General features: G+C 33.9%; 1 protein-coding gene across 3 annotated transcripts in view; it reads right to left on the bottom strand.

The window, feature by feature from the left end:
• Positions 1-27,794, bottom strand: part of CTNNA3 (catenin alpha 3) — a 1,853,344-nt gene that overhangs the window by 153,133 nt on the left and 1,672,417 nt on the right. For all 3 annotated transcript variants that reach the window (XM_007963302.3, XM_007963300.3, XM_073019108.1), the window contains one exon: positions 11,032-11,213. In XM_007963302.3, the coding sequence (XP_007961493.1) occupies positions 11,032-11,213 (182 nt within the window). The remainder of the gene's footprint in view (positions 1-11,031; positions 11,214-27,794) is intronic.

Raw genomic sequence — 27,794 nt, 5'->3', positions numbered from 1 at the left:
GCAGAAGAGAGGCCAGGTGAGTTTCCCTCCCTCCCTCGGTTCATTTTCTATTCCATCTCTCAGGGTTGTATCTTACAAAAGACAGTGGGCGCAGAAATGCTTTGTAAATGCAAGCTTGTTTACAGTGGGAAGTATGCACAGGGTATAAAATAAGTTCAATCCCACTTCCCAACCTAGTTCTTCATCCACCATCCCTCTGCAGCTGTGCATCCCAAGGATTCTTTTTGATCATGAATGCAACATTACTTCTACATGGCTATTTATGAGTGTTGTTTTGGTTTCCCTTCAGTTTGACAGATTTTAAAGCATCTCCTCCATTGTCCAGTCAGAACTTAGGCTCTCCTAGACATGAGGAAAGCCGAAAGCTCAGTGCTTCAAACAAACCCCGTTTGATCCACATATTCCTCCATGTTTTGGGTTAATTCTTGAGTGCAACAGGCCATGCTTAAAATGAACAGAGTAATGAAACACCTGGCTCACTTGCAGACAGGTTGGCTCAGTTAGCTGGCTCATCAAAATTCTAAGACCATGTTTAGGGATATTATAGAAACATAACACCAGAAGGATGACTGGCTGTAATATTAAGTAACAGGATGAGGTCAGGCCAGAGTTTTTAGAAAATGCAGCATATATGCTTTCTCTTGGGTAACTAATCAAAACTTTTTAGAAAGTTGTCTTCTTCCCATGTTTATTATACATATGGTAAGACTTGCATTATAATTGACATTTTTCAATGTGGTATTTCAGGGGCACTTGAATAACTTGTGATTGACCACATTTGTCCCAAGAAGGTTGGCCCATTACCAGGCAAATGATGTCTATTAACAGAGAGGTTATTCAGCTGTATAAATTATCATAACATAATTTATTTTTTCTTACTGGTAAATATTGATCTTCAAAATTTCAGAGGGGGAGTATCAGGAAGGAATTAGCCCCATTGTGGTAAGGAAAATTGGCATCTCATTTGGCAGACAAATCAACCCATTTTCTGTAGTCATTTCTCTCCAAAGTTCTCTTCAGAACATCATTTTCATAAATACAGAATTGTTTCATTTTATACAATTAAAATGAAAACAGCCGGATAATGAAGGTCCTTTCCCTTCTTATATTGTCTGTTCAACAAACTAATAGACTTCATACAACATCTGCCAGAGTCTCAGATGCCTGAGTATAAGTAGATTTAGGTATGAAAACCTTGAAAATCTTTACATTCCCTATTTATATCTCAGCTCCTAGCAACATTCCGCATTCCTTTCAGAGACGAATTTCTGTACCAGCTCATCTGCTCCTACCTGTTTTCTTTACTTTAGATCTTTTTTTTGGCCTGTCTGCTTTGCTGCCCACCTCCTTGTTCTCCTCAATTCTCCCTCTATGCTACCTTACGTAGCTCTGGCTCTAAATTCTCCATTGTGTTCATTGTATGTCCTTAATACCAAGGACAAGGACAGTGCCTAATATTCAGTAGATTCTCAGTAAATGAGCCAATGGAAATTCTAGAAAAAGCTGTATAAATTTAGTAAAATTAATATATATTTTTTCAAGTAAAAACACATCACATTGTATCTTAAAATATATAATTTCATGAGGATAGTGATGTCACCTTGGCATATCTTTGAATAAATGGTTTTAAGCATGTTAGTGCTTAGGGCAGCATTACTTTCTTTCAGGTATTTTCAATTTTATAACTTTAATAATATTCACCCTAAAGGTGGTACACTCTTAGCAGTCACTATTTTTGCAAAGATAATATACTGGTTTATATTATTTATTAAAAGAAGAGCTATGTTTTGCCTTTTACCCCATAATTTTTCTGCAACTTTTAAGAAAATGCATCCTAGGTGATCATAAAAGATATAATTAAACATCTGGAAGTTATACCTAGAGCCTGTCTTCTGCTCATATCGGGAAAGGAATGAAATGGTCTCAAGCGTTATGAAAGTCACAAAATGTAGGAACTGTTTAAGCTCACAGTCAGGATAGCGCGTGGACAGAATTTGTCTAAGAGGAAGAGCAAAAAAGGGGGCCATAATTTATGAAAAAGAATAATATATAATCTAATATCTAACTATCATAAAAAGAAAACTTTCACAACCCTAATAAAAACTAATGGGCTTCCAGGTTAAGATGGCAAATTGATACATGTATCTAATTTTGCTCCTTTTCCAAGTCTTACTAAAACTATATATGAGTTATTTTTGTTTGTTTCTAAAGATTTAAACACACTAGCACGGAGAGAATGGAATGGAAGATAAAATAATAGCAAGAAATATTAACAAACTCAAAAGCAGATGACAAGTAGTAAATGACATAGCCAAATGGAGAAAGTCAGAATTCAAACGAGCAACAGGGAAAATTAAGAATCAAGCTGATTTTATGCAGAAAGACTTATTTATGATTAGACTTGGGGATGAAGGGAGGGACTGAAAAAGGCAGTTTGATCCCATCTCCTGTTTCACACCACTGAATATCTACCCCCATCTCAGCCCAGCAAAATTCCAGAGATCATTCTCTGAAGAGGATAAAATAGACTTTGCATTGTGGGTCTTTAGACTTATTTTAGGGGTGGGGTACATTTTACCGACAACAGGGTAATTAAATGAATGTGTGAATGCTCAAAACTAAATGTAAAGGGTCCCAGTCACCCCATCCTCTACCGCTCTGCTCCTAGATCCTTACCTTCTCGGAAGAAATTTGAAAGATGTTTTTCTGGGAAAGTGATTAGTGCAAGAAGAAATACTTGCTTTCCTCTAGAAAGTTTTAAGTCCTTTACTCTGATTCTAGAAAACACCAGAAGATGCATAAAAGGAATGCTGGGTTGTTAGAAGATGCCACCTGCCACCGCCTCAATGTTAACAATGTAACACAGTTCATGTGACTATATGAATGGCCCTTCACCAAGGAGAAATCATGTTTTCAAATCATAAAGCCTGACTTCTCTGCACTTGAATAAGGCTATCACAAGGGGCACATAGATGCCTTGCTGTATTTGTAACTATGCACAAATGACTAGAGTAGAACTTGCTCCATGTCTTCGGTTTAGGCTGGAAGAAGTGCCAAGTGGTTTATATGTCAAGGTGCATGTGCCAATGCTCAGAAATGCCTGCATTAAGTTTTATGTAAGTAATTTTTTCACACTGCTGATACAGTACTTTCTATGAGTTTATTATGTTTGAATTAGTCTATACCAGACTTTCTCCAAAGTCTATCTAATTATGAGTCTCCAACTGTGGCCTGACCCGCATGGGTGGTCTCTGCTGCAGTGCCACCCATAAATGCCTGTCTCCCTTCTCAGTTATCATTTCCATTATGCCCCTACCATGATCATAATCCTTCAGTTGCTACCTATCTCCTACTTCATAAAAAGAAAAACTGTCGATTTTCCAAGGCCTTTTATAGCCTATCACTTTCTTCATGTCCATCTTAATTTCTTCCTTTTTCATATTTTTCTTGGAGTCCCTAAATGGATGTGACTCATTCCTACCTGCTGGCCTTCATTCTCATGAACTTTCTCACATACATCATCATCTTCCATGAGTCAACCCCATACCTCATTCAAAATCGAATGCAAATTTCACTTGTTCATACTTTTTCTTCTGTGCTTATTCTCCATGAAATCTCTTCTTCCAAAATCCTAACAGTTTGAACATTTAACAGTTTAATAACACATAACACAATTAGTGTTATCTCTGATGTGTCAATTGGTTTCTTCCTTGAGGAAGGAACTGACTGGGTCTTATCCTGTGTTTAGCACAGGGTAAAGACTTGTTGTACAATGGGTAGGTGCCCAAATTCTGAAGTTGGACCAACTTCCATTCAAAATCAACTTCACTTGTGTGTCCTTGAGCAATTTTTCTGACCTCTATTTCTTTATTAATAAAATGGAGAGTATAATAATCAAATTTTCCAGAGGATAAATAAGAAAACATGTTTTTCTCAAGATATAGCACACAGTAAGCACTCATCAAAGTTTAGCTATTATTTCTTTTATTTATAAAATAATATTTAAATAAAATGAGAAAACAGCATTTTGTGGCACTTCAGAAGATATAAAGAATGCACTGTTTTTTCTTTTATTGTTTTTAAACTATACAGCTATTTAAAATATATATGGAGGACTTCAAGTGTACTACTACTACTACCAAATGGAGGACTACTAGCTGATAAATACTGCATTGCCAGCTGTGACCCTTATTCTCACAGGTCCCACCACAAACAAGTGAAAATACCTGCAATGAAAGAAATGTGACAAAGGTGGAACCAAGGAATAGCCTATATATAAAACTGCAAAGTTTAACCCTCAGAAAAACATTAGTGTCTGAGAAGAAACTCCTGAAACAGAATTGGGAATAAAAAAGAAGAACAGATTTTATTCATTTTAAAACAACTGGAGATTTATCACAGTTTATATGAACTGAAATTTAGCTGACTCTGGATTCAGTTCAAGCACAAGAGATTATCAGAGTCTAAAATTCAATTTTACTACCCTTCCTTTATTGCAGTTCGAACACACAATATTCCTGTTCTGTGAATGCCTTTGCCAGTGATGCCTATAGACTGAGAGAATGTTGGGCTCTTTCGTTTTTGTAAAACATGAAATGTGTCTATTTTCAAATGATTTGTCACTCTATGGAGTTATGAATCCTCTTCTAACACCCCAGCTACAGATTAGGATACCCTCAAAGCCACTGATTTATCAGACACCTTTTACAACTTGATTCAGAGTATGCCAACAGTAAGATATTAATTCCTTTAGGAGGAAGACATGTGCAGAGCTGGAAAAATTACTACAAGGAGGTCCGTAACCTCACCATCTGTCAGGTGACATGCTCTTATTTTTCCACTTTGGCTCTACTTCCAAGTATCAGTTCCTTTCTTTCTCAGTGTGGACCCAGTCATTTCAATATATCCTTCCTAGTAGTTTCAATTCTGCTCCTTTCCAGCCAATGACTGGATACATGTATATAGATAGATAGATAGATAGATAGATAGATAGATAGATAGATAGATCGATAGATCTATATACAGATATATATATCCAGTTGGATATATAGATATATGTATAAATCTCTCTATATATATTCTTAGTTGATTACCTTTTATATATTAAGATCTGCTTCTCTATCAAAGCTGTCACTCCACGTTTGTCTTCTGAAGGCTTCTCATATTTCACAGATGGCATCACTCCACAAATAGAAGCCATTAGGTATTTGCTTCTGAAATTTCTTTCATTTTGTTTACACATTCCTTTACTCTTTTAGAGAGAGATTTCTTCCTCTTTCCCATGGTTCCCAGATCAAAAGATTCCCATACGCCACTATGTTAAATGACAGATTTTTAAATCATTTTATTTTTAAAAAACTAGTAAGCTTACTAAATCTAAATATTAGAAATGCTGATATTATTGGTATGATTTATAACGTTACTGCTTTTTTATATTTACCGTAAATTTTCATTTTCATTTTATTCTCATTTTCTAACTTAATTTATCTTCTCTATATTAATTTTGTCTACTATATGGAACGTTTCTTCTATTTAATTCTATTTTCATTATTGTAAAGATCTCTTGGAAATTTAAAATACATATAATGCATGTAATTTTCTATATAGTAAAGTATGTTAATACTTTAAACTTCTTCCTGAATGTAAGAATAATAGGCCATTTAACTCTGATCTTCAACCCTTACACTTCTCCTATGTAGCGTGGTCACTTCAAATAGTCTTTTTTTGTTGTCATTGATTGTATTAGTCTATTTTCACACTGCTATAAAGAATTGCCTGAGACTGGGTAATTTATAAAGGGAAGAGGTTTAATTGACTCACAGTTCTGCATGGCTGGGGAGGCCTCAGGAAACTTACAATCATGTGGATAGGCAAAGGAGAAGCAAGGCACCTTCTTTACAAGGCGCAGGAAAGTAAAGTGTCAAGTAAAGGGGGAAGAGCCCCTTATGAAACCATCAGATCTCCTGATAACTCACTCATTATCATGCAAACAGCATGGGGAAAACTGACCGCATGATTCAATTACCTCCACCTGGTATCTCCCTTGACATGTGGGAATTAGGAGGATGATAATTCAAGATGGGATCTCGGTGGGGACACAAAGCCTAACCATATTATTGATGTTGTTTTACCAAGGCTTATTTGAATGTATTGACATGTTTTCTAATTTCTTTGGTGACCAATCTTTCTTGCATCTTAATTTTTCTTTCATGGTGGCATTTCTGATTATGCAATTTGAAATTCATCAGTTTAATAGGTCACACACTTGGGATCTCTATTTCTTAAAGATGGCCTTTATTTAAACAAGACCTCTCAGGGAAAAGCATTCACCCTTGATGCTCCATCAAACTGGTCCATGAAAATATTTCTGGTTTTCCTTTTAAAGGCATGGTTATAAGCTTTTCCAAGAGTCTTAAGTCCCAGCTCTCCTGACTATGTGTCTCTTCTAAATGCTGTAAGGGCATTAAAATTAAAATCTTAGTCTCAACATTTATGATCTATATATGGGCTAAAAAACAAGCAAAGAGAGTGACTTTCAAGACTTTCACAAAGTAAGCTTATGCTTACTTTCTTGTTTCTTGTTCAAATTTTTTGTTGGTTTGTTTGTTCCTGGTTCTTTCTGAATTAAAGTAGTATTTAAAAAATCTAATTAATTCAGCTACTACATATTAAATATATACTAAGCAAATATACACATGCTGTTATAAATTCTGGGTATAAAAAAAGACAAATTTCATAGTTTCATACAACTTTTACTCTGTTATGGATATAGAGGCAGGAAATAGTGAACAAATGAATTCTTTAAACCAAGAAGTGATAACTGCTAAAAGGAAAGTAATACAGAGTGATAATGAAACTGATATACAGACTAGTTGGAGGAAGTCTTTACCCTGGGTGGCCAAAAAGGCTAATCTGATTCTCAGCTCATTCATTCAAACTGTGACCAGAAAGAAGAGCCATGTAAACTTATATTGGTTTAAATGTTTTTTTTTTCTTTTTTTGGTTGTTTTTTTCTTTATCTCATTTTTGACTATAGCTTTTTATTCCCCTTTTACAGTTTCATTCTGTCCCTCCCCATTTCCTCTTTCTCTTCAGCCTAAAATATATTCAAACATCCAGAAGTCTCAAAAATCTTGTCATGATCATTTGTCCCTTTTAAGTTACTACCTTGAGTCTGTTTTTTGATCTGCTATTCTCTCATCTATCTTTTTAAATAAGGTTTTTTTTTTTCATTCACCATTTCGTAAAGCAAAAGTCAACAACAAATTGACTAAATCTACTAATTGCCAAACTAGTATCTTTTTAATCATTATCTTCAGGTAAGACCATTGATTACTCACTGAAATTCTCTGCCCAGCATCCTCCTTTGTATGTTACTTTTCTTATTAACACTTGAATGTTCTTTCTTTATCAGATTCTATTTTCTCTGCCCACTTCTTCAAAGCTTCTGTTCCTCATGGCTTTGCCCTTCATTGTTTTTCCTTCTAGTTCTAAATCCTGTCTATAAATACATCCCCATGAATTATTTATACTACTTTATGGTGAGAAAGGTTAAGAGTCTTCTCATTGCCACTTACCAAGTTGATATTATTATTATTATTATTATTATTGAGACAAGAGTTTCACTCTTATTGTCCAGGTTGGAGTGCAATGGCACAATCTCAGCTCACCGCAACCTCTGCCTCCTGGGTTCAAGTGATTCTCCTGCCTCAGCCTCCCGAGTTGCTGGGATTACAGGCAAACACCACCATGCATGGCTAATTTTATATTTTTAGTAGAGATGGGGTTTCTCCATGTTGGTCAGGCTGGTCTTGAACTCCCGACCTCAGGTGACCTGCCCACCTTGGCCTCCCAAAGTACTGGGATTACAGGTGTGAGCCACCACACCTGGCCACCAAGTTGATATTATAATATAGCTATTATAGTTCAGGTTTCATTCCATATGTTGTTTTTCATATAAATGTATTGATACCTTAAATCAGCAACAAATTATAGAAGATTAAAAATAGTAATTAAATTATTCACAAAACCAACTACTAAAATATAATCATTATTTAAAACCATGAAGGTATAGTTTTGTCTCCTGCATACAGGTATATACATGTCTATGTTATATATGTTTGTATTATATATGCATGTGATTATATGTGTGGAGAAAGAGAGTGAAACAGAGACAGAGAAAAAGAGAGAGGCAGAGACAAATACAAACAGATTTCTCAGAATTTTTGCCTGCAGAAATTGAACCATGGGCCAAAACTGAATTATTCTCTATATAAAGAGAAATAAGAAAACATTTAGAAGCTATGGGCTAGAGTTCGAAAAATGTCAAGAGTTAATTCGGAAAAATAGAAATAGACATTTAAAGAGATATTTTTATGAAATTCCATGTATAATACACAAAATACACAATAAATTTAATTTTCTCACTTTCCAATGAAATCTTTACTGCACATAATCTTTGGAAAGTGGATTTCTTTCAAAAGAATACAAAGTAGAATTGAATTCTATTGTAAAGAGTAAGTTTGGTATAAAACAAAACAAAGAAAAATATGCATAGGAGAATATCCATACATCCATATACATAAATAGATTCTAAAATTTAGACTACTTTTATACTCTTTAAAAAACTTGACTTTATTTTCTATAGACTCTTTTTTCATATGGCAGGCAACCATTTTTTTAAACATCCCAATTTTTCTATTATTTTAAATAATTCTATAGTTATACTGTTGGGGCTCAGAAAAAAATATACCCCCAAATGAAGGACTTAGTAGCAGCTTCAGAAGCAAAAGTTTTTCTCTGATTTTTTCTGTTCTCCTGTTGCTCAGTTCCATTTTCCCCTAAGGCTAGTCATAAACACTAGAATCCTTCTTCTCCAAGGCGGGTCACAGAAGCCAGAATTCCTTCTCCCCAAAGTTAGTGATAACAACGTTACTCTAAAACGATCGCCATCTCTCTCTATAACACTAGTCATAAAATAATTTTCCTACCTACCTTGTCTGACTGTAGGTCATAAGACCTTTATTCCAGCGAGGGTCTTACCCCATATCCAGAAGGTAGAAATACATGTTCAGAGAAGCCAAGAAAAATCTAGACAGACAGGCCTTGCTGGGTACCCCACTCAGTCTATTAACAACATCATACCTTATTTGTCCCATCATATTTCTACATGACTGCCCATACTTTGTTGAACTTAAGCATAAAAATAAACAATTTATCCTGTGTCTTTGGGTCTTCATTCTGAAGGCTACTATTTATACATGATACATAAATTTATGTTTTTTCACCTATTAATCTGCCTTTTGTGAGTTGATTTCTCAGCAGACTTTCAGAGGCCAAAGGTTTCCTTTATTCAGAAAAGTTTGGCCAGGCGCAGTGGCTCACGTCTGAAATCCCAGCCCTTTGGGAGGCCGAGGTGGGCAGATCATGAGGTCAGGAGTTCAAGACCAGCCAGGCCAATATGGTGAAACTCCGTCTCTACTAAAAATACAACAATTAGCTAGGTATGGTGGTGTGCGCCTGTAGTCCCTGCTACTCGGGAGGCTGAGGCAGAAGAATCACTTGAACCCCAAAGGCAGAGGTTGAGGTGACCCGAGATCACGCCACTACACTCCGGTCTGGGCGACATAGCAAGACTCCATCACAAATTAAAATAAAAAGTTTATCACTTTATATTATTTCCTTTGGATAGGTTCCCCGAAGTATAGTACAGATATGGATACACATGATGCACATATGAAAAATTTATAAAGATTTTTAGTTTATGTATATTCCCAAATTACTGTAAGTCTTATGCCATTTAGATTTTCACCACCATACTCTGTACCAAGCCTACTTTAAATGTTTTGGCAAACTTGATAGATTTAAAATATGTCTTATTTTAACTATTTTATTTTAAATATTTTTCAAATATTTATCTGCCATAACTTTTATGAGGGAAACTGGTTAATAATATAATCATATTCTTTGTCCATTCTTCTACTACAATAATAATTTTTTATGTCTGCAAGTATTCTTTATATATAAATGGAATCACATTTTTGTTTATCCAGTTATCCATTTACCTTTCAATACTGCTTAGGACATTCTATCGATGCACATTTTTTGAAGTACAATTTAACAATCCTTTCTTTATAAGTTATTTTGTATGTAATTTTCATAAACTCTTTCTCAATTTTAATATCACTGAAAGATTTATGTACATTTTCTCCATTAATTATGATTTTAAAATTAATAGTTATTTTATTGCTCCCCCTGAAAGTTGTTTTGGGGCATAAATGAATGTACCAATGGTACATGGTACCATATAAATGAATACTACATGGTAATACAAATGAAAAATTTTCTAAGTGTCCTAGGTCTGTTTCAGTGTATCCTTCTGTTCTGTGGCTTTTATAACTACACCATGATTGAATTATTTTAGTTGTTATAGTTTGTGTACATTAGTAACAAGTAGGGCAGCCACTACATATTTTATTGCTTTTTGACTAGCTCTATAAAATGTCATTTTAAAACAATAACAAACATTTTTATTACTTCTGGAACGTGCCACAATGCACATTTTTTCATGGCTATCATTAAGTGATTGTAATTTCAAATATATCTAGTTCTGATCTCAGAAGCAAAACATACCACTATCCTGATTATGCTATAAATCATTGTAACTAAAATTATATGGCTATGAAACTCAACCATTCAGATAGCTCCAATACCAGCTAATCACTTGGTTTACAAATTCTTTGTCGAAGTCAATGCTAATATGATACACAGAGCAAATGCCTGGGGAAGCGGAAGGTGAGGGAGTATAAGTGGTGCCTAAACCAATTCCACAGAAGTTTATGAGAAACTTTGCCATATTTATTTATTGATCAAAACCTCTAGAATTGTACACCTACAACTTTCTAATACTATATTTGCTTTTCCTCTACCACTTGATTTTTGGCACTTGACACTCAGAGAACCTTGAGGTTTCCCTAATATGACTAATATTTTTATCCATTGAATATTACACATTGTTTTCCACATAATTACCTGGTGAAGTCTGTCATTTCCATCATGATCATACACATGTTCTTGGCCAGAACAATGATGTCGTTGCTTGTATCATCCCATATCTCAATCTCAGCATCCAGTTTACTCTTTACTTTCTTGAAATCAGCAACTTGCTCAGCAATCTTTTCTTTTTCTGCCTCAGGCAGTTGAGTCATCTTAGCCTAAAACATGTGATAATTAGAATTAAAATCATTCCACTATGTCAAAAGCATTTTAGGAATAAGTAGATATTATAGGATATTCATAAAACTTGTTCATTTAAAATCAGACGCACAATATAGTTAAAGTCATTCAATTAAAACTTTCCAGGCTTAATATTTCATATAAAAACCTATTAAATTATAATAATTTGCTCTAGAACTATAAGGTTACATCTAGAATAGCACTGTAGAACTTAGTGTCCAACATACTTAAATCTATTGTATAAAATAAATGTGGGACTTTGCAAATTTCCAATGCATTTCAAATTTTAAATTAACACCAACTTAGTGTAATACACCACCTTTGCTAGAAAAGTGCATATAAAAAGATGGATGTATAACATAATTTAACTTGAAATGAGACTGTGTCTACCTAAGTGTATATGTATAATTATAGGATGAATTAGTCATGCCTCAACTTTAACATAATAAAGAAACAAATGATACTTTTGATTTGAATTTTCTATAAATATCTTAGCATAATGCTTGACACATATTGAATGTTCCATAAATGGTAGCTATTTCTTATTCAATAAAATTATCAAAATATTTTCATATGTCCAATACATTTTTTAATTTTGTTTGTATTTTTTCTATGCAGAATCAAATTAAGCTGTACAAGACAAAGTTTTTAACTGACACAGTGCTATTTCTTAGCCTCTAAAAGTAGTTTGTAGTTTCTTTTCTCAGGAAATGTGTCCTATGTGAGGTTGTAAGAGAGGAGCAACTTTTACTACTGCTGGCATATGGGAAAGCACGTAAATGAAGACACAGCTCACTACTGAAATGAAAAGTAATATGCAAGCACGTTAAGTAAATTATAAGCCACCAACCCATTAAACTAGCTCAAAAACAGAAATAGGTTTTCTCCATCTTGACTACCGGTCATTATCATTCTCTCCATTCTTATAAAAAGTGTTTAAATGTTCAAATTACAATAGCTCCAGATAGGTTCAACTGGGGCTTCTCTTTACATGCTGTATCTCAGAGGTCATAAATCTGTAATGCTAGATCTAACAAACAGTGCTGAATGTACACTGGTATATTATGGAAAATTATTTACTGTTCTCATAATAAAGTTAAACCTATTCAAGAGCTGAACTGGTTAAGTGTACTCCAAGTTCTGTTTTTTGGAATGCCACCGATTTCCAATATGACCTCGAAGAAGTTACTTAACCCTCCTGTCTAAGTTTCCGTAGCCACAAAATGATAGTAATTGCAACTGCTATCCACCTGCCATGCAGGGAACACAGTCAATTATTGGATACGATTGAGAATGACCCTGTTGTGGACAGGGAGCTCATTGGTTGCAGTTCATCTCCTTAATAACATCTCAACTCGAATGGTGAATTACAACAACAGACATTTACCTCTGACAAGATAAGGTCCAAAAGTTGGGCAATAGTTTGCAAAATTAAAAGTTCTAGAGAACTCTGGTCCTTTTTCTCAGGGGGAACAACAGCAGCAACAAAACATTAAGTTACTGACACCTTTGCAGAAGGTTTTAAATGCTTCTGTGATTTATTATATGTCATAGATCGATTTCAACCACCCTGAAAATTCCAAAAGAAGACTTAAGAGAATGCTTGATGTTTAGAAAGTCTAGGTGAAAAATTCTTTATTGAATTATTTTGTGCAGATTAAACAAAGAAACTGAGGCACAAAGTTTAAGAAAAATTAGGTAAGTAGATTATCTCTGATGCATATCGCCTGGTGGCTATATGTTTAGGCTTCTGCTTAGATCTATAGAGCAGAACTCTGATGCAAATAACTGTCAAAGGCTTTTTGATTCACTGCCATCTGAATAAGATTATATTGTGTATCTGTTGATCTTGGAATGTGTTACCAATCACAAGAAAAACAGCTAACACATATGTGACAGACACTCTTCTAGAAACCATGAACACATTTAAACTTCAATCTTCACAGCAGCCCTATGAGGAATTATTATTATCCCAATTTTGTAAGTGAGGAAATTGGGTCTCTCTGAAACATTAAGTGATTGATCAAGATTATAGTGTCAGTCAATGGTAGAATCAGGATGTAGATCAGAAAATATAGCTCTTGAGTTTTTGTTCTATCACTAAGCCAACAACCATGAATAATATTGCCCACAATATGCCAATATACACACATTCTCCATGATAATACTTCTCTATCACTTTCTACCTTTGAATGCAATTGTTCTCCAAAGAATAGTCACATTAGAACCTAAGTTTCCAAATCTTTAAACTCTATACCATGATCTTTACCTGAGAGGCTGTTTTGGACATCAAGTGATATGTAAGAACACACTTTTAAAGTAAAGTGATGTTAACTGTCAACCATTACATACACAAATAGATTCAGTTCTTTCCTATCTGCAGTGAATCTCAGAACTCTATTTATAATATTATCCAATATTTTTCAAGGAAAAGCTGTGTTATCCCAATAGACTATTAGGCATTTTTAAGCATAGATTTCATTTACTATTTTAACTCTAAAAGAGAGGTCAGCAGAATTTTTCTGTAAAGGACAAGATAGTGATATATGCTTTGCAACTCACACCATATCACTCTGTTACTCAACTGTCAGAGTTGTTACTCTGTTATATTGCAAGAGCAGTCATGAATATTATGTAAACAAATCAGTGTGGCCCTGTTCCAATAACACCTTAGTATAGACATTGAAATTTGAATTTTACATAATTTTCACAAGCCACAAATATTATTCTGATCATATCTGATTACATCTATTCTGATTTTTCCACTTAAAAATGTAAAGCCCATTCTTAGCTCATGTACAAAAGTAGGCAGCAGGCCAAATTTGACCTGTTGACTACAATTTGCCAACACCTGCTATAAAACTTTCCAGTGATCAGGGAACACAGATTTTTATTGTTTTTCTGTCTTTGTTATCCTTACTTTGTTTATGACTCCTGAAAGTACTGACCAAGCGATCCCTGAGACGCTTTCTTGTTTTTGTTTTTTGTTTTGTTTTATTTCGAGGCAGAGTCTTACTCTTTCACCCAGGCTGGAGTGCAGTGGCGTGATCTCGGCTCACTGCAACCTCCATCTCCCAGGTTCAAACAATTCTCCCGCCTCAGCCTCCCGAGTAGCTGGGACTACAGGCACCCACTACCGTGCCCAACTAATTTTTGTATTTTTAGTAGAGATGGGGTTTCACCATATTGGACAGACTGGTCTCGAACTCCTGGCCTCGTGATCCACTCTCTTGGTTTTTCCTTCCCCTTACATCCAACTGCCCCTTCTCAGAGTCCTCTATCTCCCTTTATCTGCCAAATGTGCATCTTACCAAGAATCTGTGCCAACCCTTTTAACTTTCTTCATTATCTTCTCCCTTAGTGCACTCATCTACTTTCTTTCTTTTCTTGTTTACATTGGGAAATAAAATTGTAAGTACTTACTATGTACCACATTATGTTCTGAAGTGTATACACGTTGTGGAATACACAATGGAATACTATTCAGCCATAAAAAAGAATGAAATTCTGTCATTTGTGACATCATGGAATCTGGAGGAAATTATGTTAAGTGAAATAACCAGACACTGAATGATGAATACCACATGACCTCACTCATATGCAAAATCTAAAAACGATGTCACAAAAGGAGAGAATAGAGTAGGGGTTACCAGGGGCTGGGATAGTTGGGGAGAAGGGTTGAGAAGATGTTGGTCAGAGGATAAAAAAATTTCATTTAGACAGGAGGAATAAGTTCAAGAGATCTATTATATAACATGGTGACTATAGTGAATAATAAATTTATTCTTGAAAAATGCTCAGTGAACGTAAAGTGTTCTTACCACAAAATAAGATAACTGTGTAAGGTAATACATGTATTAATTAGCCAGATATGCTCCTTCTACAGTGTACATATATGTCAGCTACTTTCATGACGTCAACCATCACTGCTATGAAGGTTACTTCCAAACAACCTCTTCAGTCCTGTTCTCCTTTCCAATACTGTGATCAGTACATTCACTGCTGTTAGGAATACCTGATCATAGAATGATGAAAAACATACTCAGGCAAACCATTTATCCTCTTGATTTTCATGTTTCTCAGTGATACTTCCTGCCTTCTAGTCTTGAAATTTTATATTTTAGAAAATTATTCCCTTTTCTTTACCCTATTCTGTTAGTTGTTCATTTTATCCTCTATCACATCCATTTCCCTCTATGTATTAATATTACCATTCCTGCTATCTTCTGGTCCTAATATTCTCCTTTGTTTTAAATCTTCTTGTTTTGCTACTGCTTGATTCAATCTTTCTGAATATGATGAAATTGTGCAACTCCTCATCTAACCTCCTTATCTTTATATCACCTTATCAAATAAAAGGTATCAATTCCTCAAACACCACCATTACATTTGTTTGATTAAAATAGGAAATTCATATAAAATGCCTAAATCATAAATGTACAGTTGGAACAATTTTCACAAACAGAGCAAATCCATGTACCTACACCCAAATCAAGAAACAAAAAGATTACAGGCACCCGGAAGCCTCCTTCTATCTTCTGCTAGTCACTATCTACTAAGAGTAGTCACTAACTTGATTTCTAAAACTGTAGATTTGCCCATGTTTCAATATTATAAAATTGGAATCATAGCACATGAATTCTTGTGTCTGGCTTTGTATTCAGCACTTAAATGATTGAAATGTATCTATTCTGTCGCATGTAGTTATATTCTGTTTATTCTCATTGCTCCATACAGATATTCCACTCCACAAATATATATATATTTCTATACATTTATTCATGTTTTTCTATAAACAATATTTTGAAAACTATTCCATTTTTGGCTATGATCAATAATGAGTATTCTTGGACTTTTCTTTAGGTGCACATATGTGTATATTTCTCTTGAGTCTATATCTAGGAGTAGAATTACTACATCACAGGGATCATCATAACCTTTGTTCCTATCAGCTTTTCAATTTCATCCCATTTTACTTCCTTCAACACACTGTACCCTCAAGCTAAGCTAAGCTATTTGTTGCTGCAGGTAAATATCTTGAGATATTGCCCATTAATTATTTTTGCTCATCTTCCCTTCCCCTAATTTGTTGGTCCAAATTTAATCATATTTTCAGGCCAAACTCATAAAGTATATGCCCCTTTCTCGATCCTTCAGGTGTGTGTAATTATTCTCTCAAAATTTTTAGAACATGTTATCAGTTCTTCCCCCAGACGTTCATATTGTTCTCTCTTATAGTCTAATCTTGTGAACACAACTATCCTATCTCACTTGCTAGAGATGTTGTTGAAAACAACATCATCTTTCAGAATAACAATTATGACATTACACATAATTTTTTATTTGTACTTTTTAGATTTTTTTTGTCTCCTTCCCCTAGAAAATAAGTTCTCTTAAAGTAGGAACATATTGCATGATAAACATGTTTGTGATTGTTAACAGAAATACTCAAGAGCTAAAAAAAACACAGACTTTTGAGCTCAAAATTTTATATCACTGATCTTGTATTTTCATTGTTATCCACATTTACACAAATGCCAAGCTTTTACCTCTACACAGATCTTAGGTTCATTTCTCTTATGCATTTTTCCTAGTACTTCTCAAACTCTTGACCTTATTATTCCTCCAAGACTATATTAATAGCACAATTGATCATTTTCATCTTCATATCTCCTTATTAATTGTTCTATGCTCATTACTACTACATGAAATATTGATATGCTTACATTATTTATCTGCTTAAAAAATTTAAATGACTATAATTACTCCCTTAAAAGAGACAAAAGGAAAAGAAAGGAAAAAAGTGACATAATAGGGAAAATGCAGAAATTGTTGTCATGCAGACCACCATTCAAATTCCACTTTTGCCAAATATTAGCTATCCAGCAATTAACAATGTTAAACTTCAGTTTCATATATTAAATGATAATACATTTGTAGAGGTTGCGTGAGAATAAGTTATGTCTATAAACTATTGTACCTGGAATATATTAGGGACTCAGTAAATGGTGCATATATAAACAATGTACATAAATATATCATCTTGGCCTCCAAGACTTTCCACAATATTGAAAAGCATAACTAAAATATTCATGTAGTCTACCTCACAGAGCCTAGGCAAGAACTATACGAAATATTTTGAGTAATGCTTTCCATAAGCAATAAATGCCATAGAAATATAGCACCATTATAATTATCTTATTCTCAGAAGCCCCAGAATCCAAGTCACTTATTTTGCAGATAAGAAAATTGTCCCAGAAGGGGGAAATGACTTAAAAGAACTACCCAGCTGGTTAGTGACAGATTTGATGTTTCAGTCCATGTGTCTTCATTAGCAGCTTTCCCTTTCCACATTTTTTTTTTTTTTTTGCTTTCCTTAACTATAACTTTTATCACGGAAATTAAATTCTTAGGTAAATCATAAAACTTTGTTAATTTCTCTATCCATGAAACTGGATGAAACATATAAATATTATTTTGTTAATAAATAATCCACAATTATGAATTTTTTAATTTTATAAATATTAGGGAATTTCTAATTAATTCACATCACTCATATGAATGGGTAGCTAGAACTCAACAATAAAAATAAAATGTTTGATAAACTTTAAAAATATACACATGGTATATATACACATTAGAGAAACAGTTCTCAAATGATAACTCATGTTCTTACCTTCAGAGTATCTCAAACTTAATAGTGACATGTACATGTTTTCTTAAAATAAGCCTAGAGGCATTTGGGAAATAGATGTATTTTTAATACATCAAAAATATAAATAGCATAGAGCACTTTGATGGAATTTTAGAAAATATAAAGTGCTTTTGGCAAAAATTCAACTTAATTAAAATTTTGAGAACAAATTTATTTAAGCAAGATTTATGCATTGATATCTTAAGCATACTAAATTATGATCTCAAATATATTCCTGAGAATTCATTAAAATCAATTTTCTGTAATATTTTAAAGTTAACATTTAGGAATTGGAGTTGGACTTTAAGAAGTGATACACATTTCTACATTTTTATATATAGACCTCTAAATCAGACTTAAAATATACATTAGCTTTAATTAGCTCAGTTTCCTCATCCATCAAAACAAACAAACAAACAAACAACAACAAAAAAAACACCACTCTTAGCACCCAGTGGGTTACATTCACAGTTATAAAACTGTCTCATTTTATTATAAAACTTTATAGGCTTCAGGGACTGGGTCAAAGCAGAGTAAATTATTAGGTATATTTGATTATCTATGTCTTAAATATAATAATGATAGTGATTGACATTTGTTCACATTTCTAATATGCTAGTCCCTCTATTGAGCACTTTTGAAAAAATTATCCCATTTCAATAATAATATGATGAAATAGCTGTTAATATCCATTTGTCACAATCACAGAAATGAGTTCTATAGGGAATATTTGCAGGTCTCCTACAAATGAAGATCCTCTCCAATGTTTTCTTTCTTTTACATAAGAAATAGTTATATTTTATCTGTGAATCCAGTTTCTGTCCTTGTTCTAGAAATAAATAAAGGTTGTAAAGGGCATTTGGGAGATAGATGAAGGAATCTGTACATAAACTGGGTATTAAGAAAAATTAAGAAGTGATTGTTAATTTTCTTCAGTGTCGTGATCATATTGTGGTTATATAAGAGAATGTTCATTATTTTGGAATATTCCTGCTGAAATATTTAGGTATAAAATGCTATGATGTTTCAAATTACTTTGAAGTAGCTTAAGAAAAACCGAAATATGGCTCTGGAACTATGGTTAAACTGTTATTTCTAGGTAATGGGAATATGAATGTGCATTGTACTAGTGATTAAACATTTCTGTGCATTTAATTTTTCACAATAAAAAAATGAAAAACAAATAACATTTTAGACAAATTTTTTGTAGAGACATGAGAGATCTTACAGGTTATATAAAATCTTATTCCAAAATATCATTCCATCTATAACATTTGTGACCAATGATGATTTCACCACTTTTTGGACTTTCCTGAAAGTCCAATGCTGGATTCTCTGGGACTGAGAAATAAAGCAGTCCATGCACATTTTACCAATAAAAATTAAAACATAATAAATGAGACTCATGACCTCCAGAAGTAATCTTCTCATAGATAAATTTCATACATGATCTTGGCATGTATCTCAATGACTGAAATTTACACTTAAGTGTGGCTGTAGCATAAACCTTTCTCTGAAAAGAAAAGTGGTTTCAAAGGTGGTGATCTGTATGGAGCCCCTAAAACAAGGTGCTGATGCGAGCGGTTATCAAAAAAGCTGACGTGAATATCCTTATCTTTTTGACAGATGTGATCCTAGCATAGCCATATATTTCTTGCAACATGTATTTCATCCAGAAGGTGAAGATCAAGCCTTTACAATCTTTCCTCTAAAAGTATATATATAATTATACATTGAAATGTTGGAAAATTTGTTTAGCAAGAGTCAATCTTTAAAAGCCTGGTTGATTTGTTTAGGGGCACCAACAATAGTTTCTATTCCCAACAAAGTGAGGACCAGCCCCAGGACCTCAATGACCTCATCAGGTGAGGAGATCCTACTTGAACTGTCAACCCTTTTTCCACTTGATACCTTACTTTTGTCTTCCAACAACAGGCATGTACTTCCTTCGGAGGCACTGAATTCCATTTTTAGACAGAGTTACTAGAAAATCTTTATCTTTCCTCTCTATGTCTACATGATAACCTGAATTCAGACCTCTAGAACCTAAAGGAGTATAAGTAATCTATTTTTCACAAGATGACCTTGCAGTTATGTGAAAAATAATCATCAGATGCTATTAACAGTCATCTTCCCATTCTCTCATTAATTCCTTCACCTATTCCTTTTCTGTAGAACTCCTCAATTCCAGACACTTCTAGAACTTCTTATCCAGAACATCAGCATCAAGGTTTCTCTTTGGGTGTATCTCAGTATATCATTGTCTCTTTCATAAAATGACTTCCAGACAGAACTGCAAATTCTAGATGAATTCTGACCAGTCAAGAAAACAATAATGGTCTTTGTTCATGACACTATGTTTGCACTCTACAAAGACCAAAATTGTAATAGAAATTTTGTAATATTCATGCAAATTATTTACTCATATTTAACACTCAAGTGAAATGCCCATTACAAAAATAAACTATAACTAAGCCATATCAAAACTGTCCTGCATTTTTATTTTTAAATATAAATATTGCAAAGATTTATACTAAATTTAATTTATTTAATTGCATTGTGTCTTCTTTGGTTCCTCATTCCAGAAGGCTGATATACTTTTTGTCTTTTGATGCTGCCAAAACTGACAATATAGAAATTCTAAAACAGTTCAATAAATAAATATTATAAAGGTTGAGAGGAAATCAACACTCTCTAAAAGCCTACCTATTTTATTCACGAGAATGCCTTTAAGATGCTATTCAGTGCCTAGTAACTTATACTTTGCTCACAATTTAAGTAAGTTTGGTTACCTGAATTCCATGCCCCAGTTTACAGTAAATTGGAAGTAGACAGAAGGTGAGCTAATCTGACCACAAAGATGGTAAAGAAAATCTATCAAAAAAGAGACAGACTACTCAGTCAGATAATGAGGCTCTTCAAGTTATAAATAAGCTTTCCTGCTTCTATCAGGATACCTTCATCCTATTATTGTATTATAGCATAGTACAATTATATTTGGTCATAATACTGACAATGAGTCATCCACAACATCATCAACCAGCATTTATTGATGTCTACTGTAGAGTTGGATGGCACCATTTCTGCTCTCAAAGAGTTTAAAAGATCCCTGTGCAGAAAAAGACATATTTAGAACATTTTGGTGGGTAAGGTAAATAGATGAATGGAATACAATTTGAAAACCAATTCTAGTGACTTTTTAAAAGTTAAACCTTACTATATGAATTTTATAATGACAAATTATATGAATAGTATAACAACTAAAGTAGGATTTGAGAAAGAATTATATACCTCCTGTTATGCGTATTTTCTTTTAATCATATTTTTGCAACGAATATAATTTTATTACTATATATGTATTAAATGTGTAATTGAATATAATTACCAGTGTCCCTCCAAATTGTTTATGGAAATTTGAAAATTTCATTCTATCTTTCTAACAACAATTTTCTTGATAATATACCAATTTGAGGAATATTATATAGAATTCCTAACATGGCATTTGCTTGTCCAAAAATTACGCTTACATGTGTCCATATTATTATGATTTAATATAGTACCAAGACTAACGATCCATATAAATATGCTATTTATAGCTCCTTCCATTGAAAACCAGATGCAACACCTGTAGTCACACACTCATGGCAAAGAAAATATAAAATCTATTCTCATTATATTATTATCAATTGAATATAGATTATGTAATGCACAAAGAAAAATACGCAGTTATATTTCACATAGTATATAATCTATTGCCCACTTATTAGGTTTTTAAAAAGGTAAAATAAAATAGTTTATATCAATTTGAGTAACATACTACTATTATTTCTTTCTGACTCCACTACTGGGTAAACATTCATGTTTCAGATCACTTAAAGTCAGGAGTTTAGTTTATGACCTAAGACCCAAAGTTAGCAGAAGTTTCCATATTCTGAAATTTAAATAAAACAGTCAAGCTTCTTCTCATACATTCTTTGAGAGTCTCAAGTTTACTCAAGAACTTCATAAATTTCTGAGGACTTACATTCCCATAGGCCACCTTTCTTCTCTGCATTTCTGATCTTGATCTACTGTGTTCATTTGAGAATGATCTTGAATAACTATTCCCTTCTTACTCCATTATAGTTACGCAACATTGTAACATTCTTAAAATCACTTATATATGTCATTTGTGTATATGTGAAGGTTTGTGAAAATGTTGAGGGATAACATGAGAATTTTACAAAGTAAAATGACTTAACATTGCAATATCTCTGATTTTTACTTAAAGATGTAGAATGTGGGTTAGAAAAGCATTGCTTCCACATTTTCATCAACAACCAAAGCCAAAACTCTACTAGTCCATGACTTTTCTTAAAGCCAATCATAGTTGTCAAATAATAATTTCACTGACTGAGTTAAACAGCCAAGGAGAATTTTATTCAATACTGCTGGAATGGAGGGAGAGATGGAACTCAACTCTGCTGAAACAAAGGGAAGAGAGTTTTAAGCACTGGGGTGAGCTAGTAGAAGAGTACTGGAGGACATTAGTAGAGATGGTCAATATCATTAGACCATCTGTGTTTGCTAAATGCTACTTACTGAATAGGCTTCTACCTTCCCATAGAGAGTAGGAAATAGAGGTTTTACCTTTCTTGATAACTACATTTCAAAGAGATAGTTCACAGATGCTTAAGAAAGATATTCTCTTGTTGTTAAACTGGGAAGAAACTGGGACAAGATTTACATCACAAAGGGGCAGAGAAAGAATTTACAATGGGAAGTTCTCTAAAATAGATGCTTTAAGAAAAGGGAAGTCAGGGGTTTGTACTCAGAAAGAATCCTGTCAAGACAAGGAGAAATTTAAGGCTTTCTTGGTCAGAAGTCATAAGTCAACTAAAGAACCTGAGATCTAGGGCAGTAAGTGTCTTCTGAAAGAGATACGATGTAAGTGTTTGCTTGCCTTGGGTAGATGCTACCTGACATTGGTAAGTAGAATTCAGCTAGAAGAGTTGACAAATTAGTTGAGTATGAATCATCCTATGGTGGCAAAAAGTAAGTAATTCCTAAAACAAGAAGGGCCTGTTAAAAAGAAACAGGATATCCAGGCATGGTGGCTCATGGCTGTAATTCCAGTACTTTCAGGGGCTAAGGCAGGAGGACTCCTTGAAGCCAGGAGTTCAAGACCAGACTGGCCAACATAGCAAGACCCCATCTATAATAATTATCACAAAATAGGAAAAAAGTCAATTTTTTAAAAAAGAAAACAACTTTCGGGGGGACGGGGGAGGGATTGCATTGGGAGTTATACCTGATGTAAATGACGAGTTGATGGGTGCAGCACACCAACATGGCACAAGTATACATATGTAGCAAACCTGCACGTTGTGCACATGTACCCTACAACTTGAAGTTTAATAATAATAAATAAATTAAAAAAAAAAAAAAAAAAGAAAACAACTTTCAATAACAAAAAAAAAAAAAAACTTTCAAACTTTCAATACCAAAGGTTGAACAATTCGGTCAATGAAATAAAGTTAAACTCCATAGACTACAATAAATATCCATGAGTTCATAGTGATATAAATAAATAATTGAATGAATAAATGTGGGAGAAGGGACAGCTCTTCCTTAAAACTCCAATTAATAAATATAGAAGAAGTGAGGAAAGTGGAAAATCATGAGTTAGGCAAACACCACAGTAATTATTCTTTGGCAAGGTTCATTGATGGAGATTAAAATTCATAGGTGAACATTTGAGAAGGGATAAAATTGAATAGTCTTAAAGCACTGCACTTTAGCTGGGAGGCCGCGGCAGGCAGATCACTTGAAGTCAGGACTTCGAGATCAGTCTGTCCAACACGGTGAAACCCCATCTCTACTAAAACTACAAAAAATTAGCTGGGCATGGCGGCAGCTGCCTGTAATCCCAGCTACTCTGGAGGCTGAGGCAGGAGAATCGCTTGAACCTGGGAGGCTGAGGTTGCAGTGAGCCAAGATCTTGCTATTGCATTCCAGCCTGGGCAACACAGCAAAACTCTGGCAAAAAATAAAAATAAAAATAAAAGAAGGCCCTTCACCCAAGATACTTATTAATTCCAAAGAAAAAAATAACTTAGTTTTTTCAGTGGAAAAAGCCATCAACCAAATGATAAAAACCAACATCACCAAAAATGAGATCTATTAACATTTGAACCTCCTGATATGATGGACTGAGAAGGACATGTTAGTTTTGTGACATTTCCTCCAAAAATGTATAACCTTCAAATAATGAGGAAAACATAAGATGAATTCAAATTATATGAGATTCTATAAAATACCTCATCTGTATTCTTCAAAAATATCAAGATCATGAAACATAAGGGAAGATTCAGGAAATACCATACTCTAGAGGGGACTAGGAGATGTAACAGCTAAATAAAATGTTGGATCCTGGATTGAATCCTAGAACAGAAAAAGAATATAAGTGGGAAAGTTAATGAAATTTGAATAAAATCTGTGGTTTAATTAGTAGTATAATACCAATGGTTATTTCTTCATTTTGACAAATGAACCCTGGGTATACAGGTTGTTAACATTAGGGGAAACTAGGTGAAAAGCCTACAGGATCTCTCTGTACTTTTTTCAGCTTTCTGTAATGTAAAATTACTTCAAAATTAAAAATTAAAAACATGCAAAATATGCACCTGAATCCTCATATGTATGTCAGCAAATACAGAATAATTTATTTCGTGGTGGCTATCATTTTCAGTCATTGGCATCCTACCTTCTTAGGTGGGCCCCTATCTGTCCTTTTCTCATCTTTCCTGTGTGCTCTCCTGCAGCAAAATACTGCATACTTTCTTTTCCTTTTTTTGAGACAGCGTCTCACTCTGTTGCCCTGGCTAGAGTGCAGTGGCGCGTTCTTGGCTCACTGCAACCTCCGCCTCCCAGGTTCAAGCGATTCTCCTGCCTCAGCCTCCTGAGTAGCTGGGACTACAGGCATGCACCACCACATCCAGCTAATTTTTCTTGTATTTATAGTAGAGATGGGGTTTCACCACATTGGCCAGGCTGGTCTCGAACTCCTGACCTCGTGATCCACCTACTTTGGCCTCCCAAAGTGCTGGGATTACAGGCGTGAGCCACCGTGCCCAGCCAATACTGCATGTTTTCTAAGCACACTTTTTAAGTATTGTCATATATATATATATATATATATATATTCATCAGAGTCTCATCTCCCAACACAGTGCAGCATATTTTCCTGAAGAAAAAGAGTCCCTTCCCTAAAGGAAAGTCTAAAACTATTATATTTTTTTCTCTTTACTAGAGATCTTCTTAGTGGGGAGTGAAAAGAAGTGAGGGCTTAAGTAAACAAGAAAACATTATCCTGTGATCATAGATACTCACCAAAGCAAATTTAAATGTTAGTAATAGCTTATAAACTGAGATGCTATAAAAACCCATCTAGTTTTGGATAGCCACATAGCTTGTCAATTAAAGCTCTACCCAATCTTAATACTAGAATAACATCATTAAATAACATGCAACTTGTAATTTAGGATGTTTAAATGGATCCTGATATCTCAATAAAATATTCTTGCTAAGACAAACTCCACAGGGCTAAGGCAATTGGATCAAGCAGCCTATGCTAATCTATAGATTCACCTCCCACTTGAGTATTTCTTCCTAATTATCATTGCCACAACCCCCTTGGTTTCACTTGAGGGTCAAAGGACCTCCACACACTTTCTACCTAATATCTTGCTTATGAAAAAATAAAATTTCTCTTAACTATCTATGAACAGCTAGCATAAGCCTGGACTATATATAAAAGTATTAGACAAGATATTAAAGGTTTTGAAAGACAGACAGATGCATTCTTCTATGCTAGTTATGACCCATCCCATACATTGTGGAAACCATCATATATCCATGACTGATCAACCAGGTACACAAACAGGATATTGTGTCCCAAATATAAGTACAGGTAGCCAAGTCCTACAGAGGCCAGGGTTTTCTTATTATGGCTTTCTGAGCACTCACTTCTCCAAGTGATTTACATTAGAAATGATAGTGAGTTGGCTGGGTATGGTGACTCATGCCTGTAATCCCAGCACTTTGGGAGGCCGAGCAGGTGGATTACGTGAGGTTGGGAGTTCGAGACCAGCCAAAACAACATGGAGAAACACCGTCTCTACTAAAAATACAAAATTAGCCAGGCATGGTGTATGCCTGTAATCACAGCTACTCAGGATGCTGAGGCAGAAGAATCGCTTGAACCCAGGAGGTGGAGGTTGTGGTGAGAAAAGATCACACCATTGTACTCCAGCCTGTGCAACAAGAATGAAACTCCATCTCAAAAAAAAAAAAAAAAAAAAGAAAGAAAGAAAGAAAAAGAAAAAAAAATGAGAGTGAGTTTTCAGAAGAGACCAAATTTTCAAAATGTAGTTCTACAGGCTCTGAAAGTATGGCCCATCAGAATGCTACAGAAGAGTACGTAAAGCACCACAAAATATTTGACTATTCTGTTGCATGCCTTATCAAAACAATTCATGTACTCCATAAATATATACACCTACTATGTACCCACAAAAGTTAAAAATTAAAAAAAAAGAATGGGTCTTCCATTACAATGATATTCGCTTTGGAATTTCATGCAATCTGTAATACCTTGAAATCTACCAGAAATTGAAGATGATTTCTAAAATTCTAAATTACTTACAAAAATGTAGGCAGTACCTAAAATAGATGTTTCCTAAGTAAATTTTTTTTTTTTTAAAGAGAATTTTTGGAATTAGAAAAAAAATTCTTAGAAAAAAGACTCACCTTGACGAATTGAAAATATTTTATCTGTATACACACTGAATTTTTCTATTTTCTCTAAGCCTCCTTCAGCTAAAGATTCATTTAATAAATCCCTAAGTGAATTATGAATTAAAAATTTAAAAATAAAAGTGTTCAGGACAATTTTTAAAATAGAAGTTCCAATGGCATGTTTCAATGTTATATATCTATCATCTATGTATTTATATATTTATTTATTTTTTTAATTTAAGGTGATATGTAACAACCTTGAGATCTTATAGGATAGGAGAATACCAGAAGAAGAATGAAATAATATATTCATTTTGAAACAATATATTTTCATTCAGAATTATTAATAAAATGCTCATGTTAGTGAGAAATGACTCACTAAGGAAAATAAATGAGGAAGAGAAGATGGATAAAGTGATAGGAGGAGGACACATGACACAATTGAGAAGGCACTGAGGTAGAAAGAGAATTGGTGTTTGTTGGTATAATTTAACCAGTTTTCATTCAATCACTTGGACCATAGAAATTCTTAAAGTACAGTTCACATGCATCTGTAATAGATTACATCTTTCTGTATAATAAGTTAATGTGCAGGATTTTGAATATTTTCCCTTATTTATAGCATAGTGTTATTGTTTCTAGTTTCTTTTTTGATTTATTTTTCTTTTATAATCAAGAAAAAAATAAATGAAAGACAGTATGGGAGAATGTCACCAGAGAGTCACAATGTTGGCATGTTATTCTGACAGTTTAAGAAATTCTCAAAGAATCTAAGTTTTAAGTGCTAAAAACTGCCAGATCATTTTTTGTATTTATTCTTCTGATTACAGTGCCTACAGCATTCATAGTTCTCCAAACAAAATCACGAGGCTTAATTGTTTTGAAATATACTTCCGTATTACATTGTCAGATCTCAATTAAAGGAATCTTCCTCCTATATGGAATGCAAGTAATTCAGTCCCTTTTTATGCAGTACCATAATAATTATTTTACATGAACATTTATGTTAAAATATGGCACAATTACTCCCTGAGATTCAAAACATATAAAACACCCCTTTGTTGCTGCAACAATCAAAACACGGGGT

Source organism: Chlorocebus sabaeus, chromosome 9, assembly GCF_047675955.1.
Source record: "Chlorocebus sabaeus isolate Y175 chromosome 9, mChlSab1.0.hap1, whole genome shotgun sequence".
Classification (NCBI taxonomy): domain Eukaryota; kingdom Metazoa; phylum Chordata; class Mammalia; order Primates; family Cercopithecidae; genus Chlorocebus; species Chlorocebus sabaeus.
Note: the sequence above shows the minus strand (reverse complement) of the source record. Positions and strands in the feature narration are given on the sequence as shown.